Source organism: Lytechinus pictus, chromosome 11 (assembly GCF_037042905.1).
Source record: "Lytechinus pictus isolate F3 Inbred chromosome 11, Lp3.0, whole genome shotgun sequence".
Lineage (NCBI taxonomy): Eukaryota > Metazoa > Echinodermata > Echinoidea > Temnopleuroida > Toxopneustidae > Lytechinus > Lytechinus pictus.
The window spans coordinates 4822664-4838618 of record NC_087255.1 but is presented as its reverse complement, the minus strand read 5'-3'; the positions used below and the strand labels follow the sequence as shown (position 1 = coordinate 4838618).

At 38.3% G+C, this 15955-nt stretch overlaps 2 protein-coding genes across 2 annotated transcripts in view; one reads left to right on the top strand and one right to left on the bottom strand.

Moving 5' to 3' along the window:
* LOC129270728 (ATPase ASNA1 homolog) overlaps positions 1-5027 on the top strand; it is a 28353-nt gene extending 23326 nt beyond the window's left edge. The window contains exon 7 of the mRNA XM_054908049.2: positions 1586-5027. Within this exon, the coding sequence (XP_054764024.2) occupies positions 1586-1735 (150 nt within the window). The 3' untranslated portion in view covers positions 1736-5027. The remainder of the gene's footprint in view (positions 1-1585) is intronic.
* A 3344-nt stretch (positions 5028-8371) lies between these two features.
* LOC129271316 (serine-aspartate repeat-containing protein I-like) lies at positions 8372-15242 on the bottom strand. The gene is made up of 4 exons (XM_054908694.2): positions 14977-15242; positions 14273-14460; positions 11428-13197; positions 8372-9242 (listed from the first exon to the last, which is right to left on the bottom strand). Exons 1-4 carry the CDS (start codon positions 15047-15049, stop codon positions 9087-9089), a joined length of 2187 nt encoding a protein of 728 aa, XP_054764669.2. The 5' UTR covers positions 15050-15242; the 3' UTR covers positions 8372-9086.
* Between the last annotated feature and the right edge of the window lie 713 nt (positions 15243-15955).

The following is a 15955-nucleotide window of genomic DNA, read 5'->3' as shown; positions in this document are numbered from 1 at the left end:
CAGGATAAGGATACAGAGTTATGGTCCATCGAAGGCGAAGGATACAAAACCCACTTTTTCCACTTTTGGTTTTTTTTATAATGTACATGCACGAAACCAACAATCTTGTAAGGTTTTGGTTTCATCAGAGATTATCCCTGCAAATTTCTGTGAAATGTTACCCTTATAATTTTTTCCAGTAAATGTTACATAACTGGTGTATAGCTGCAATTGTGGCTCAGCACATCCTCAGTGACTTGCAGGCACATGTTTAGCATAAGATAAATTCTCTTCGTCGCAATCCCACTATGGTTAGAAGATCAATGCAAGACATGCAGCGTCAACTGTGAGGTACAGTGAAAACGTTGAAGGTGTTGGTGCAAAAGTTAGGGGTGAATGACATGTTCAGCAGAGATTGAAGCTAGGCAGTTGATATGTAAATGCCAGAAACTCACAAAAAAAGTTAACAGAGGGGATAGGATTTCACTTAAATTTTGAAGGGAAAACTCTGATGAAAGAAAAACCTTACAACAAAGTAGGTTTTGTGCTTGTACATAAAAACCCCAAAAGTGAGTTTTGTTCCCTTCGCCTTCGATGAACCATTACTCTGTATCCCGTGACAATTGTGATGCAAGGAAGGTGTCAAATTAATGTTGATGAGTTACTCAGTCATGTAGAATAGAAATCACAAAAATAAATTATGGATTTTTTTATATTGCTGACCTTTGAACTTCGGTTACCTTTTTAGAAACACCCTGTATAATTATGTCAGCAGAAGTGAGACAAAGGCTTGCCTTTCTGGGAGCTGCGACTATAATATTTACGTCAGTGTCATTTTAGGTCAATGATTTCAGATCAATTGATTTTGTTTTAACTTCAGTAAGTTAATGATTTTGCAAGTATGCTGATAATTTGAAAGAAATGCCGGGTAGTCAGGACTTGTAGTTCAAAGTCCATGTGAATACTCATATTTGAATTAATTTTAACTTAATTTCATATATGTTCATTTCATTTGAACTTTGTGTACATATAACGGTTGTCAAATATCACAGAGGATGGGCACATGCATGGGATAAATGCTGGCAAGTGTCGGCAAAGACATAACCCAAATGCTCCAATCGATTAAGTAAACAATGATGAGTTTCTCATGTTCAATCATAAAAAGAGAACTTTAGACAAAAATTTGATTGCTACGGAATGGTATATTTTTTCAGTTAGCACATATCAGTACTTTTTAGTGCATTGTTTTATCTTTTTAAGTGTAAACACTCAAAGCTTTTCAATGATTAAGCCTTATATTATCGTATTAGGGATAAAGGGGGCATGGGGGGAAAAATTGGGCAAGTGTTTTTTTCAACTAATTCAAATTTAGCTTTCCAACTGAGTAAATGCCATAAGAACATTATGTTGCACCCTCTCCTGCCATGTAACAAATTTATAGGCTGTGACGCTTTGAAGCCAAGGGTCAAGGCCACTTGACTTGCCAATATTTAGTACATTGTGCTAGAATTTTAGAAAGGAAAGATTTAAATACATGTTGCAATCAGGTATAAAAGAATTACTTCTCATAGCAAAAAATTTTCTCTTTGCATTGCCTCACCTGCAGATTGAAGACCTGTATGAAGATTTTCACATCACCAGACTGCCATTGCTGGAGCACGAGGTGAGAGGGACGAATAAAGTCTTAGACTTCTCGTCAAATCTGGTTGTTCCAAGGCCTGCATCGATGTTCACCAAAAACCCTTCCACTACCTAGCAAAAATGATGTTTTTCGTTGTCTGTCTGTCTGTCTATATTTATCATATTCCATTCAAGGTAGCTAGAGCTCTGTTTCATGGACTGGGCAGTAAAGGTCAAGTCCACCCCACTAGTGCTGGGCAGTATTTCGATACCAGCATTGTGCAATATTGAAAAAATATTGAATATTCAATAATGGTTCTATTATTAAGTTGATATATTGCGGTAACATGATAATACTGCTCTGTATTGCTTTGTACCAACTCAGCAATATTTTGCTGGCGATAACCGACTAATATTGAAATCAAATATTGACCGCCGCTTGTCCACCTAACAAAAAAGTTTGATTGAATTAAAAGGCAAACGAATATGACACTGACAATTTCATCAGAATTGGATGTAAAGTAAGAAAATAATGACATTTTGAGATTTCGCCTATTTAAAAAAAAGAAGGTTTGACATTATGAAAAGTCTTAACTGATTCATTGTAGTTACAAGAATGGAAAGTCCACATGTTCATGGAGAAATCAAAGATGGTTTCACATTGTAATAAGGAGAAAATAAAATTACTTCATATTTCATATAATAAGATACAAAAGAAATAGTGAGTGGGTGACATCATCGGTTCCTTCACTTGCATACCAATCAGGATGTGCATTTGTGAAATTAATCGACACTCTAAAATATCATAACTCTCTTATTTGACATGATGAAACATTCAGCATTAAGCTTATTTGATTTTTCTAATTTTTTTTCAATTCAACTCTTTGTTGGGGTGGACTTGCCCTTTAATATTAATTTATGACATATTTGCTCTTATAAATTGAATGGTCGACTCATTTCAGTAGCTTAGAACAGAAACTTGTACATTGTAACCTGCTATTGATGATAGTTTCATCTAACAGGGGGGCCCTAAAGGAATGCTGCGTATAAAGTGGTATCTGGTTAAATGGGTTAGAATGATGAAACATGCTTCTAGAATGCTGGGAAAAAAATGCCCTTTATGGAATGTAGAGTCTCTGGTTCAATAGGGGAATTTCAGTTGCATGCACGGGTAGACAATTGAAGATGCCAAAACTGACAATTAAGTCGATGCTGACAACATTCATGAAAGAGCCCGTTAACCTGCATTCTACCTCACGATGCACATTTTCTATGCCATGTTAGGGGGAATCAAAAGAATCCAGAACCTACTTATTTTATTGCTAATAAATCCTCTTAACACCCTTTCTAATGTTTCTGGATCCATTTATCATGAAATGAATTATGAAATATTCTTTATTAGGTTTTGTTTCATTAATGTGATTTATGTGAAATCAAATATACATGTATTGGGAAATGAACTTGGTTTGTATTTGTGTCTATTTATGATGAAAATGAAATTCTGTACCGAAATGTCGGATCCGCCTTGGGAGGGTTTTCCTTGGATGCATGAAATATTGGTGACCTTGGGTCCATGCAAGGAATTTGAGTGATTTGATTAAATTGCATGTTGTTTAAGCACTGCACACTCACATGGTATGTTCTAGCACATGTGCTGTGTTATTATGATGGTATCAATAACAACTCTTATTTGCCAATGTAGCCTCTTTAGCTATTCTTCCAGCAGGCCCTGCACAATATATTATTACCCTCCTCCATTCTAATACTTGTCTAAAACCCCTGACAAGAAAGCAAAAGGTCCCATTTAAAAAAAGTCTTGGGTATGGCTCGGCCAGGGGTCGAATCCATGACGCCCTGTGCATAAGGCGGGCCATCACCAGTGAGTGTTAAGAGAAAACAATACCCTCAGGCAGTCAAACTATATGCTAAAGAGATTAAATATGACACCAAATAGTGATAAGAAACAGCAAGTATTGTAATGACACCAGTGGATATTGAACATAGACCTCTGTTACAACAGATTTCCTAAGTAGTCGTGGGCCCCCCCGAGACCATTTCAAATCCGGTGTAAACGCACAAACCTACCCACGACCCCTTCTGAGCAAACCTATCTCGGACCACCTTGCGATGTGTTCCGAGACCGGTCTAGGGGCGCCCAGAGACTGCTTTGGATTTGGTGTAAGCCCAAACCCGCCCGAGACAGGTTCGCTTGATGTGCTACACGTGGAACGATTATCCAAACAACAAACACAACACGTGCTTGGCACCCTGCCAAACCTATCTCGGACAGCTTTGGTAATTCGGTGTAAGCGCACAGAAAGCTGTCTCGGGGCACCCCCAAGACTCGTTACGATTCCGACGTAATAGGGGGTCAAAAATTTAGGTCAAGTCTTTGGAAACCAGTCTCGGGTCGCCCCGAGACTGCTCTTGGGTAGGAAATGGGTGTAACAGGGGTCTAACATACGTTTTATAACACCACCAATGGATGGTGACTTAACGACATGTATGAGACAGCCTTTACATTTTGGTCCTCCCAACAAGATGAATCTACAATCCACATTTGGTTTTCCAGTTTAATATGACGGGTGTTCTTATAGAATCTGCCCAGGTTGACCAACCTGGGCCCCGTGGCATAAAAGTTACCATTATGGTAGCTTTGCCATCCAATGGTAACTTGCATGGAATCCTTGATTTTGATTGGCGTTACCATGGTAGTTACCATGGGAAGACAAAGTTACCATAATGGTAACTTTTATGCAACAGTGCCCTGCATTGTGAACTTAGTATGTACTTAGATTAAAAATACATAAGATTACAGTTGGATTTTAATTTTCATATTTTACAAGCATCTGAATGAATAATTCATTTTTTCTTTTTAAAGTTTGACCATCAGGAATATAGGATTGAATGAAATTTAAACCTATTTGTGAAAGGAGAAAATCTTTTTGTCTCATTCAGCACAAGACGATATCTCCACACATTAAATTTTGCATAACTTCTAGACAGCTTTATGAAACTGCTCCCAGTTCAGCTTTGTCAACTTGGCCCTTGCACATGCATGTCGTGTGTTTTCTGCACATGTATGTGCTGTGTTGCATTCAAGCAATTTTGAGTATTCAAGTCTCTTAAAATGTATTATTTTCTAGTATTAAGATGACTAATTACAGTATATGTTTACCGAAACTCCCATGGTGGGCTGTGTCGTAAAATACGTGGAATCTTCACAAAGCTGACTTTTCAAAAGAGCAGCCCCTGCCCCCCCCCCAAAAAAAAAAAAGAAGAAAAAGATTTCTGCAATAACATACTCATACATACCTCCATGCATAGATTCTACTCTCCACAGGGTAATGTAATAGGTCATCAACTTTGCAGCTAGATGCAAAAGAATATTGCAAAGCAAAATCTATTTGTAGTTCCCTGTCGACCAAGATTTTTTTTTTTTTTTTTGGGGGGGGTCAAATGGATCAAAGAAAGCCATATCTTCATCGCTGATAATCATTTTAAGTATGTTTCAGTCCAGATAATAGGCATACAGGATTTTGATGTTATGTATATATCATGGTTAAGTAGGAAACATTGTAACTGTTGTGGCTCGCTTCCGATAGTGGACACTGGGGCCCGTATTCTGAAGTCGGGTTTAACTTAAACTCAGGTTTAAAGCTGTGGTTTAAGTATGGACAGCCAATTGTTACATAAATCACTAACAGTAGGGATATAATATTTCAGCTCATTTGGCTCTCAAATCATTCATAATTGTCTAGGAAGTATATACAGATTATTGTCTTCACCATCGATGAATCAGGAAAGAGCACAGCAAACCTAAGAAACGTACAACTTAATAAAAAAATTTGATACTTTTGGCTGTCCATACTTAAACCACAACTTTAAACCTGAGTCTAAGTTAAACCTGACTTCAGAATACGGGCCTACATGTATGTATTCAACGTCATCATCATTGGGAAGTACATCTACACTGCATCTGGGCCCGGTAACACAAAGCTTAGCGATTGATCATAGTGTTGTTTCCTATGATTGATTGCATTGATTACTGTGTGCATGATCAATCATAAGAATCAGTCCTGCAATCAATTGCTATGGTTTGTGATACAGGGGCCGTTTCATAAAGCTGTTCGTAAGTTAAGAGCGACTTCAAGAGCGACTGGTGATCCTTGTAAATGTTAAATGGTGATTATTTAGCGCGTAAAAAAGGTTCACCAGTTGTTTTTAAAGTCGCTCTTAACTTACGAACAGCTTTATGAAATGCCCACGTGGGCCCTGATATTGTTTGTGCTCTAATCAGGCAAAAATCATTCTGACTTTATATCTAAATTATTAAGAACGTCATTCACAATCATACTTTGAATGAGATAAAAGAACTCCCATAACCATTGCATTTTATTTTGATTATTGCTCTGTTGTAAAAGCACTAGTATCATTTTACATATAGGTTAATGAATTAGTATTCTACTATTAAGATGAATAGTAGTATTGATTTCAGTGGCATTTCTATGAATTTTCTTTAATCAGATACTGTCTCCCAAATTTGGGGCTCATACTTAATAACGGTTATTGATATATCGTAGTCATAACTTTTATTATACACAAGTATTTCAAATTCTCAAATATCTGTTCATTTTCTTTTTTAATCTGAAGTTTGTACTTTTCCTCATAGGAAATTATATTTGTATGTGTATATATATATATATATATATATATCCCAGCCATGGCGTAATTTCCTTCGGCAAGAAATTTATCCACATTGTGCGGTACTCGACCCAGGTGAGGTAAATGGGTACCTGGCATGAATTTATTCCTTGAAATGCCACCGCGCTGTCAAAAGGCTGCGGGGCTAAAGCCAGGGTAATATTATCCAATTAAGCACATAGGGACGCATTTGGCAGTGATATGCGCTATATAAGCATGTTGGTATTATTATTATTATCTATTATTATAAAAGGGAAGGTCCACCCTGATGCCATGTTGGTTTTCAGAGCTGAAAAATTAGAGGCATATATAGATGAATTTTCTGCCAAAATCCATTAAGGAATTAGAGTACTAGAATTTAGTAGAAAGTACCAATTAAATGACATCATGTACAAGCAACTCTCCCCCATCATTTCTTGTGAAATTAATCGCTAAAGTGCCATTTTCTTAAGAAAATTACAAGTGACTTTATATGTGCATGAAATAGCTATCAGACACACATGCTTTTTGTAAAGAAAGATAAGTTAAAAAGGGACAACCAACTGAATGGATGGTGAAATTCTCTTTAAATCAAGCTTCCTGATTAGATTGAGGCCATTCTCATTACGCTTTCTAAAACTAGTTTACTGGAAACCGATTCAGAAAACCACTTTGGAAGATCGCTTTGCTAGCGTTCCCACTTGATCACACGAAAGTGGTTTTCAAAATCACTTCGCGTAAAGCGCTCTTGTTGATATGGAAACGCTCTCAGTGGGGTGACACGTTTCGCGCGAAATTCAAAACCGCAGCATAGGCATTCTACACCTGTCGTGTGGAGTAGCGCGCTCAAAATGTGCGAAGATCGCTTCCCGAAGAACGGTTGTGTCCTCACTTACGCTAAAACCACTTTAACGAGGCAAAGCGATCTTGAAAACTACATCGCGAGGTGGTTTTCCAAACTGGTTTGGAAGATCGCTTCCAAGACCGCTTCGACCGTTCTCACTACGCGTTAAACTAGTTTCCACTAAACTAGTTTTAGGAACGTAGTGAGAACAGCCTCTTAGATGTAATGCTACGGTCGCACCAACAAAGCTGACCTCAAACCGACCCGATGATATGTCGTGGGTAATGATTATATTATATTGAATGGCTCAGAATGGAATACCAGAAATATTCCACAGTTTGGGCAAATATTCCATGAATCGGAGATGAGTGGAATATTTGCCCAATCGAGTATAATATTTTGGGTGTTCCATGAAATAAAGCCATCCAATATAAGTATTATCATCTATCCCGCCCCTAGCCCCCCCCCCCCCCCAAGAGGGAGAAATTTGATTGAACAAGTCATATCACTTGCCACATAACGCATCATCACTTCGTAAGATCAAATTTGGTCGTTGACGTGTGACTTGCATGTAGATCATTATGACGTCATTGTGCTCTATGCTGCGCATTGCATTGCTTTCAATGTTGTATGCGCTGCATATTTCACGCATTCATGCGTGTGCACTATGCTGTTGAATATGGCTTCATATTCAATAGCAAGAGGAGCCTATGGGGATATTCGTCGGATTTCGGTCCTTGTAGGGATGCGCTCTGGTATTGAACAGGCAATGGATGCAGACCAAAATGCATGTTTTTAATGTATCGGTAAAACGCTCTATATAGATGATAATATAATATATTGGGTCCGATTGGATTCAGTTTAGCTGGTGTGTGACTGGACCGTAAGGCCCATATTCTGAAGTCGGGTTTAACTTAGACCACGGTCTAACTCTGCTAAAATTATGGGGAGCCAAAAGTTCAAAAATTCTGTTTATATTTATATTTCTTATGTTTACTATTTTGTTTCCTTTTGCTTTCATAATGAAGAAAAATACTTCAGTTATCATTCCCAGATAATTATGAACAATTTGGGTGTCATATGAGTTAATATGTTGAATGTGTACTGTTAGGGATTTGTGCTCCAATTGGCTATCCATAGTTAAACCACAACTTTAAACCAGGGTTTGATTTAAACTCGAGTTCAGAATACGGGTCTTTGTGTATAGTATCAGCAAAATAAAGACAGAATAGCCAAATCCCTTTAAATAAAATTTTTGTACCAGGTTACATTATTTATTATAATTACATCAATGCATTTTATATATTAGGAGTACTTGTATATGTGTACATGAAGTGCAATTGAAATGATCAAGCTATGCTATTGGTTTACCATTGCATCAATGAAAAGGAACATTAAACCAATTATGTAAATATTAAGCTTGTATATTGTTTTGCTTGAATCTGTTGTTACTGTACAATGGGTGGATTTGATGAATTGGTCAAGTGCACCTAACATCAAATTTTGATTCTTGATATTTTGTGTTGTTACCAAAATGTAATTCTTAATGCATGATTTCAAGAAATGGGATTTAAAGAGAAAATGACTGGCCAAACATATATACATGTAGTAGGTTGGCATTACATACACTGGGTTAAATATCAAGGTAGTTTGACTGCCCATAATGCAGTATTCGTCCATTCTCCAATAAGCCCTTTCACAGTTGTAGCTACGCATGAGCAGTAAAAGGTCATTGGAGATAAACCATCAAGGTGGTTTTCAAATTCACTGACAAGCATTTGTGATTATTTAATTAGCTTGATCTAAAACCTTGTACTTTTGATTTAATTATGGTTTATTACGTGGCTTTTATGTGCCACTTTTCATCATTTTATGATGGCAACATCAGGCCCAAAGAACAATCTAAAAAAAGTAAGAATTTGAATGCTTTGCCGGGAAAGCTTCTAAAGGCACTTAAGATCTACCAATGAAATCCTGCCGCTGAAACAATGGTATTTCCTCCTGTTCGGGTAGCATTAGTTTCTGAATTTCTGACGAGGATCGTTTTATCCGAATCTTCTCCACTCATGATATTCCCATTGCCTTCTGGGGATCCCAAACCAGTGTGGTTTTCTATCTGTAGAGAGAAAGAGAAATAGTTGAGGGTAAGGGGGGGATAAAAAATGAGAGAAAAGGGGGTAGAAGAAAAAAGAGGGATAGGGAGGATAGAGAGAGCGGGGAGGAAAGGGAAGGATAGAGAATAGGAGAGAGAAGAGGAGGGCAAGAGAGAGAGAGGAAAGAGTGGTAGAGAGAGAGAATGGGGTAAAGAAAGAGAGAGGGGAGAAAATGATTATATCATTTTAATTGAAGGTTGCATCTTAAAATGAAATCACCCGATGGGATTAAAAAATCAAAAGAGGGAGAGGGAGATGGAGGGCAGAAAGAAAGGGGAGAGGAAATTATCAAGAAAATTTAAGAGGAGAGGGGGGTAGAGAGAGACGGAAGAGGGCAGAAAAAATAGGGGAGGTAGAAAGGGGGAGATAGAGATGGAAATAAATTGAAAGAGAGGGGGAGCAAGCGAGAGCGGGTGATAGTGAAGAAGTGGTGTTGTGTGTCCATTGTTTTATGTGTGGATGGATGAAGTTTGTCGGAAGGGAAAGACATTTCAGGAAAGGGGAACGGAACGATAACAAATAGGATAGATACATGTTTATTATATTCATGGGCGGGAAAATAACGGGGAATGCGAGGGATCGGGGGAGAGGGAAAGTAAATAGGGGAGTACCAAAATGAAATAAAGGTAAAGAATCGGTGAATTGAGAGAGTGTGTGAGCGTATAAAAAGGTAAAGAGAGGAGGCAGGAAGAGAGAAAAGAAAATTGATCATGAAAATAGGATATGTTAAAGGTCAAGTCCACCCCAGAAAAATGTTGATTTGAATAAATAGAGAAAAATCAAACTAGCAAAATGCTGAAAATCTCATCAAAATCGGATGTAAAATAAGAAAGTTATGACATTTTAAAGTTTTGCTTACTTTTCACAAAACAGTGCACAACTCAAATGAGACAGTCGATGATATCCCTCACTCACTATTTTCTATTGTTTTTTATTGTTTGAATTATACAATATTTCATTTTTTTATAGATTTGACAATAAGGACCAACTTGACTGAATCATATATTATTAAACAATGCTCATTCCACATGTTCAGGGGTGAATTAATCGTTGTTTCACTTGACAATGAGGAGAAAAATAGAATATTCCCTATTTCATAAAATAAAATACAAAAGAAATAGTGAGTGGATGACGTCATCAGTCTCCTCATTTGCATACCCACCAGTATGTGCATATAACTGTTTTGTGAAATTCAGCAAAACTTTAAAACTTTCTTATTTTACAACTGATTTTGATGAAATTTTCATGCTTTGTTGGGTTTTTCTCTTTTGATTCACATCCGTTGGGGTGGACTTGTCCTTTAATGATGGTGGGAGATGGGCAGGGGCCTGTGAACTATTTTTGAAGAAGGGGTGCTGGTTTGAGAAAAGAAGTGATTTTGGTCAAATTTCTGCATTATAGTGTACCAACCTGATTTCAAGGGTTTGCTGCCTATAATGTGCAATATACGCAACACCCCCCCCCCCCCCAAAAAAAAAAAAAAAAAAAAAAAAAAAAATCTTTCCAGGGCCATTGGGAGCGATGAGAAATAACCATGATATAGGATGTTTATCAAATTCAAACCTAAAGTGAAAACAGATGGAAAGCGCACTGATTATGTTATTCCCATTCATGACATTGAAGATCTGATTTACTTTGATAAGGAGAATAAGAAAATGAAAGTGAACCCGATCTCTGACTAAAAAAAAATCTCGGAAGTGATTTAAAAAATAGTTTTCCTTTCCCCGTAGTCTTGCGATTGAGCAGATTTACAGGGAAAGTCCCTGTGCTCATTACAACAACCAGTAAATGAGCAAAACATTTTGAGGGGTCACACAAAAAGCTGCGAGTGTGGAAAATTTGAGACCATCCCAAGACAAAATCTAATTTTGAGACAGGTTGTTACATAGTATTCAGAAAAGTTTATTATATTTTCAACCTTGTCCCCTTTTTTTTCTCCCCCTTTTTCCTGGCTTTGAAAATTCGGGATCCATACCCCTCACCCCATATTATGTACGCCAACATGCATACTATGTTCCTTTCACTTAGAGAATTCGCTTCTTTTCGAAATGTGAGATATTGATACTCTTTTTTATTAATGTTATATGTGAAAGACCAAGTCCATCCCCAAAAGAGGTTGATTAAATAAAAACAATTATACATTCTCACGTTATTGGGTAGGCTTTGGATCTGGTAGACATCACTCTGGATGTCTCGGTAAGAACTAGTTTCTTCATTCTCTCCATCTGGTCTACCAATCTGTGGGTTGTTCATCGGAAGTTCTTGGGTAGAATCCGAGCTGACATTAACCGAAGTTTTCAAGCCGTCGCCACAATCTCCAGGACTGCTGCTGCTCGAGGTGAAGCTATCTTGCGGTTTTGGCTCTGGTGGAACTTCAGAAGAGCTTATGGAAGAGAATGAGTTCTCTTCGAGTGCATTTGCGGTAGTTTGGATGACTTCCCTTGGTCGTACAGACTCTTCTAATGAATTGGCGGAAATGAAAGAACTGTCATCCTCAGGATAGAATGGATTCTCTTTGGATGCACTTGTTATAGTTTGAATGACCTCTCTTGGTCGAGCAGGCTCTTCCAACGAGCTGACGGAACTGAAAGAAGTATCATCTACAGGATAAAATGGTTTCTCTTTGGGTGCACTTGTGGTAGTTTTGATGACCTCTCTTGGTCGAGCAGGCTCTCCCAACGAGCTGACGAAACTGAAAGATCTTTCATCATCAGGATAGAATGGGTTCTCTTTGGGTTCACTTGTGGTAGTTTTGATGACCTCTCTTGGTCGAGCAGGCTCTTCCAACGAGCTGACGAAACTGAAAGATCTTTCATCATCAGGATAGAATGGGTTCTCTTTGGGTTCACTTGTGGTAGTTTGGATTACCTCTCTTGGTCGAGCAGGCTCTTCCAACGAGCTGACGAAACTGAAAGATCTTTCATCATCAGGATAGAATGGGTTCTCTTTGGGTGCACTTGTGGTAGTTTTGATGACCTCTCTTGGTCGAGCAGGCTCTTCCAACGAGCTGACGAAACTGAAAGATCTTTCATCATCAGGATAGAATGGGTTCTCTTTGGGTTCACTTGTGGTAGTTTGGATTACCTCTCTTGGTCGAGCAGGCTCTTCCAACGAGCTGACGGAACTGAAAGATCTTTCATCATCAGGATAGAATGGGTTCTCTTTGGGTGCACTTGTGGTAGTTTGAATGACCTCTCTTGGTCGAGCAGGCTCTTCCAACGAGCTAACGGAACTGAAAGATCTTTCATCATCAGGATAGAATGGGTTCTCTTTGGGTTCACTTGTGGTAGTTTGAATGACCTCTCTTGGTCGAGCAGGCTCTTCCAACGAGCTGACGAAACTGAAAGATCTTTCATCATCAGGATAGAATGGGTTCTCTTTGGGTTCACTTGTGGTAGTTTGGATTACCTCTCTTGGTCGAGCAGGCTCTTCCAACGAGCTGACGAAACTGAAAGATCTTTCATCATCAGGATAGAATGGGTTCTCTTTGGATGCACTTGTGGTAGTTTTGATGACCTCTCTTGGTCGAGCAGGCTCTTCCAACGAGCTGACGAAACTGAAAGATCTTTCATCATCAGGATAGAATGGGTTCTCTTTGGGTTCACTTGTGGTAGTTTGGATTACCTCTCTTGGTCGAGCAGGCTCTTCCAACGAGCTGACGGAACTGAAAGATCTTTCATCATCAGGATAGAATGGGTTCTCTTTGGGTTCACTTGTGGTAGTTTGGATGACATCACTTGGTCGTACTGGCTCTTCTGACATGTATACCGAAGAGCTAATGGAAAGAAAGGGGGTCTCGTCAACAGAATAGAACGACCTCTCTTCGGGAGCATTTTCCGATCTTTGGAGTTCTTCTGTCAAGCTGACAGATGGGAATGAGCTCCTGCGATCAGGGATCCATGGTACAGGTTCGTATCTCTGTTGGAAATTAAGTATCAAGTGAATAATGAAGAAACAAAACAAAGGATACAAGGAATTGATAGATTATTAGTTTTCTGTTTTTGCTGTGAAGGATTAGGTTCATAGCATATCAGACATCATGCGCCTACACGATTTACTATATACCCAGGTTTATTTCATTCTTTTTCTGCGTAAAGGTCATAAAAAAAAAAAATTGTTGTCAAAGATACGGCAAAATCTATATGAACAAATATGATGGAAGTGTGCAAGATTTTAAGAAGACATCAATCGTGGTGTAGGGCCTGATGCTGTGGTGGTATTTGTCAAATAAGTCATTTGAGTGGAATAAATAATACAGAGCATGACATTAGGTCTAGTCCATAAAAACTCTCTGATAGACAACACATGCAGTGGATCTTGGTGTCGAATTCTGCAATAATGTCTTATAGAACTTTTTTTAAATCCTGCTTGGAGAATGATCATTAAGTCTAATCTACATTCATACAATTGAACTATTTAGGCCATCAGGTTGTGATGATATTTTTTCGGTTTTAAATGTATTGATTTACACCTTATTCATTTACACTTACATATACTTTTGTCTTCTGTCGCATGGGAACATTCTATTTAGAGATACATTTAAAAAATACAGAAAGAGGGAAGGATCCGATATTTCCTAAATTGGGCCCAGGGAGGCCAGGTAACACTACAAAAGGTTGATGAACTATGTTTTGTAGATTTGTTTAACGAGTCTCTCCCACCCCCCCCCCCCCCCGGGGGGGGGGGGGACTCACTCTGAAAATATTTTACAATGTCCATCCTCACTTCTATGGCAAATAGAGGTTTTATCAAAAAGCAAAGAGTGGTTACTTCTCATAACCGGGCGCACAATATGGGAGTATATCGCATATGAGAGCTATATATGTGATGGGGCTCATAATGTGAGAGTTACATATAAGAGTGTGGGAGGCAACAAATTGTTGTTAAAGGGGGTGCCCCCGTTCCCTTGGATCCACTCCTGGAGATAGGCCACCGTATATACAGTGGCGCCTATACATGTATACTTGATAGAAGAAACTGACATTGTGGTTACCTGGGCCCTGGTAATAGGACAGGCCGGTCTTGTCCGGCACCTGATTGGCATTCGGAAGAAATGTCTGGTAGGCCTACACAAGCTTTCTCTTGGGTCACACACTATCTGGGTTCGCCTTTGGATTGACGAAAATCCACAAGGGGGTTGGCAGCCTCTCCATCCATCCCGATCCCTCCTTTCTTCTCTAACTGCATGATCGAAATAATTAATTTTCATGATATACATGATATAGGTGCATTTCGGCCAGTGGATGCATGCCAAATAGGGCCTATACAGGGGCTGATCCTCAGTGATTTTCAAGAAGTCCAAAAGGAAAAATAAAACAGAGAAAGAAACGAAGAAATTAGATAAAGAAAAGTATATTGATCTCTGGTATGTATATGTGACGTGTAAGCCAGACCAAATGCTTTTGTGGCAATTAAGGTTCACTATAAAAAAGGTTTACCCAGTATTGGTTAAAAGGGGAACATGCATGTTGGTTGGGTATTAAAAGATACCAAATATTTTGTAAATTTTAAGCAATGTTGCGTTGAAATAGCCCAAAATGGGGTTTAAAAAAATACCCAGCAAACATACATGTTCCCTTTCTACCCAATATTGGTTAAAATATTACTCAGTGTTTTTATAGTGTATTGTAGACCTATAGTATTTTCAATAAAAACTAAATAATAATGACTCTTAATACTCGTGTTAAGTATAATTACCTGGGTAGCCAGAAGCATTAATAACCCAGAAAACGATAACAAGGCTCCGGTAGATCTTCTTCCACTTCGCCATGACCAAGATGATACTTTACAATACTAACAATATTCCTATGAAGAACTGGATCTAACGCAGCTCTCAAATTACTTAATAAATTGATCTCCCTTGGCTCGATTGCAAGTTCCTGAAACAAAAAACACACACACGCAAAAGAAACAAAAACAGGAAGACTTTCTGGTACAACGCCATACCCGATAGAATACGTTGTGATCTGAATATATTGCTCCCCCATGGTCCTTTTACTGTTATCAGTATTTTTTTTTTGAGAAGGCTGGACTTCCTTTTTTTGAAAACGAAACTAATATTTACCAGCTAGATATCACATAAAACCCCCCAAATTTTACAGATCGAACAACGAAAAAAAAAGAAAATGGAAAATTTCAGATATTCAAAATGGGCGGTTATGACTGTTTTACACAGGGGTGGATCCAGGATTTCCCAAAGGGGGGGGGGAACATTTTTCCGAGGAAAATTTGACAAGCAAAAAAAAAAGTCTTCACTTTCAAAAGGGGGCACGCTTCTATTTCAATGGCATTTTTACATTAAAATTTTTCATTGTGCCTTTCAAAGGGGGAGGGGGCACATGGGCCGGTTGTGCCCCCCACGATCCGCCAGTGGTTTAACATTATTTGATAGTCATAATTGATTCAATGCACAAAATAAGCGTCGATTAAAAACATACACGCTGACCTTTCAAAAGGCATTGGTCAAAAAATGATGGTCGAAACGAACAAATGTATAGACCTAGATTTTAAATAACGGTTTGGTATTTTGACAAGTTTTTGGTCGGACAGATACATTCTCTAAATTTGATGATTTTGACCAGTCTTCTAGTGGCTAACCTGAAAAAGACAAGTGCGCGGGAGACATTTCAAAAATAAAGAATAGACTACTCAAGAAATGAAAGAAAAAGAGAGTATG

What these genes read in the sequence shown, in the direction of transcription:
- LOC129271316 (XM_054908694.2), bottom strand. Translation starts at nt 15,049, where the DNA reads ATGGCGAAGTGGAAGAAGATCTACCGGAGCCTTGTTATCGTTTTCTGG. An exon ending in TAATGCTTCTGGCTACCCAG is followed by an intron (nt 14,461 to 14,976) that starts GTAATTATACTT and finishes TCGATCATGCAG; the next exon opens with TTAGAGAAGAAAGGAGGGAT. An exon ending in GTCCTATTACCAGGGCCCAG is followed by an intron (nt 13,198 to 14,272) that starts GTAACCACAATG and finishes AATTTCCAACAG; the next exon opens with AGATACGAACCTGTACCATG.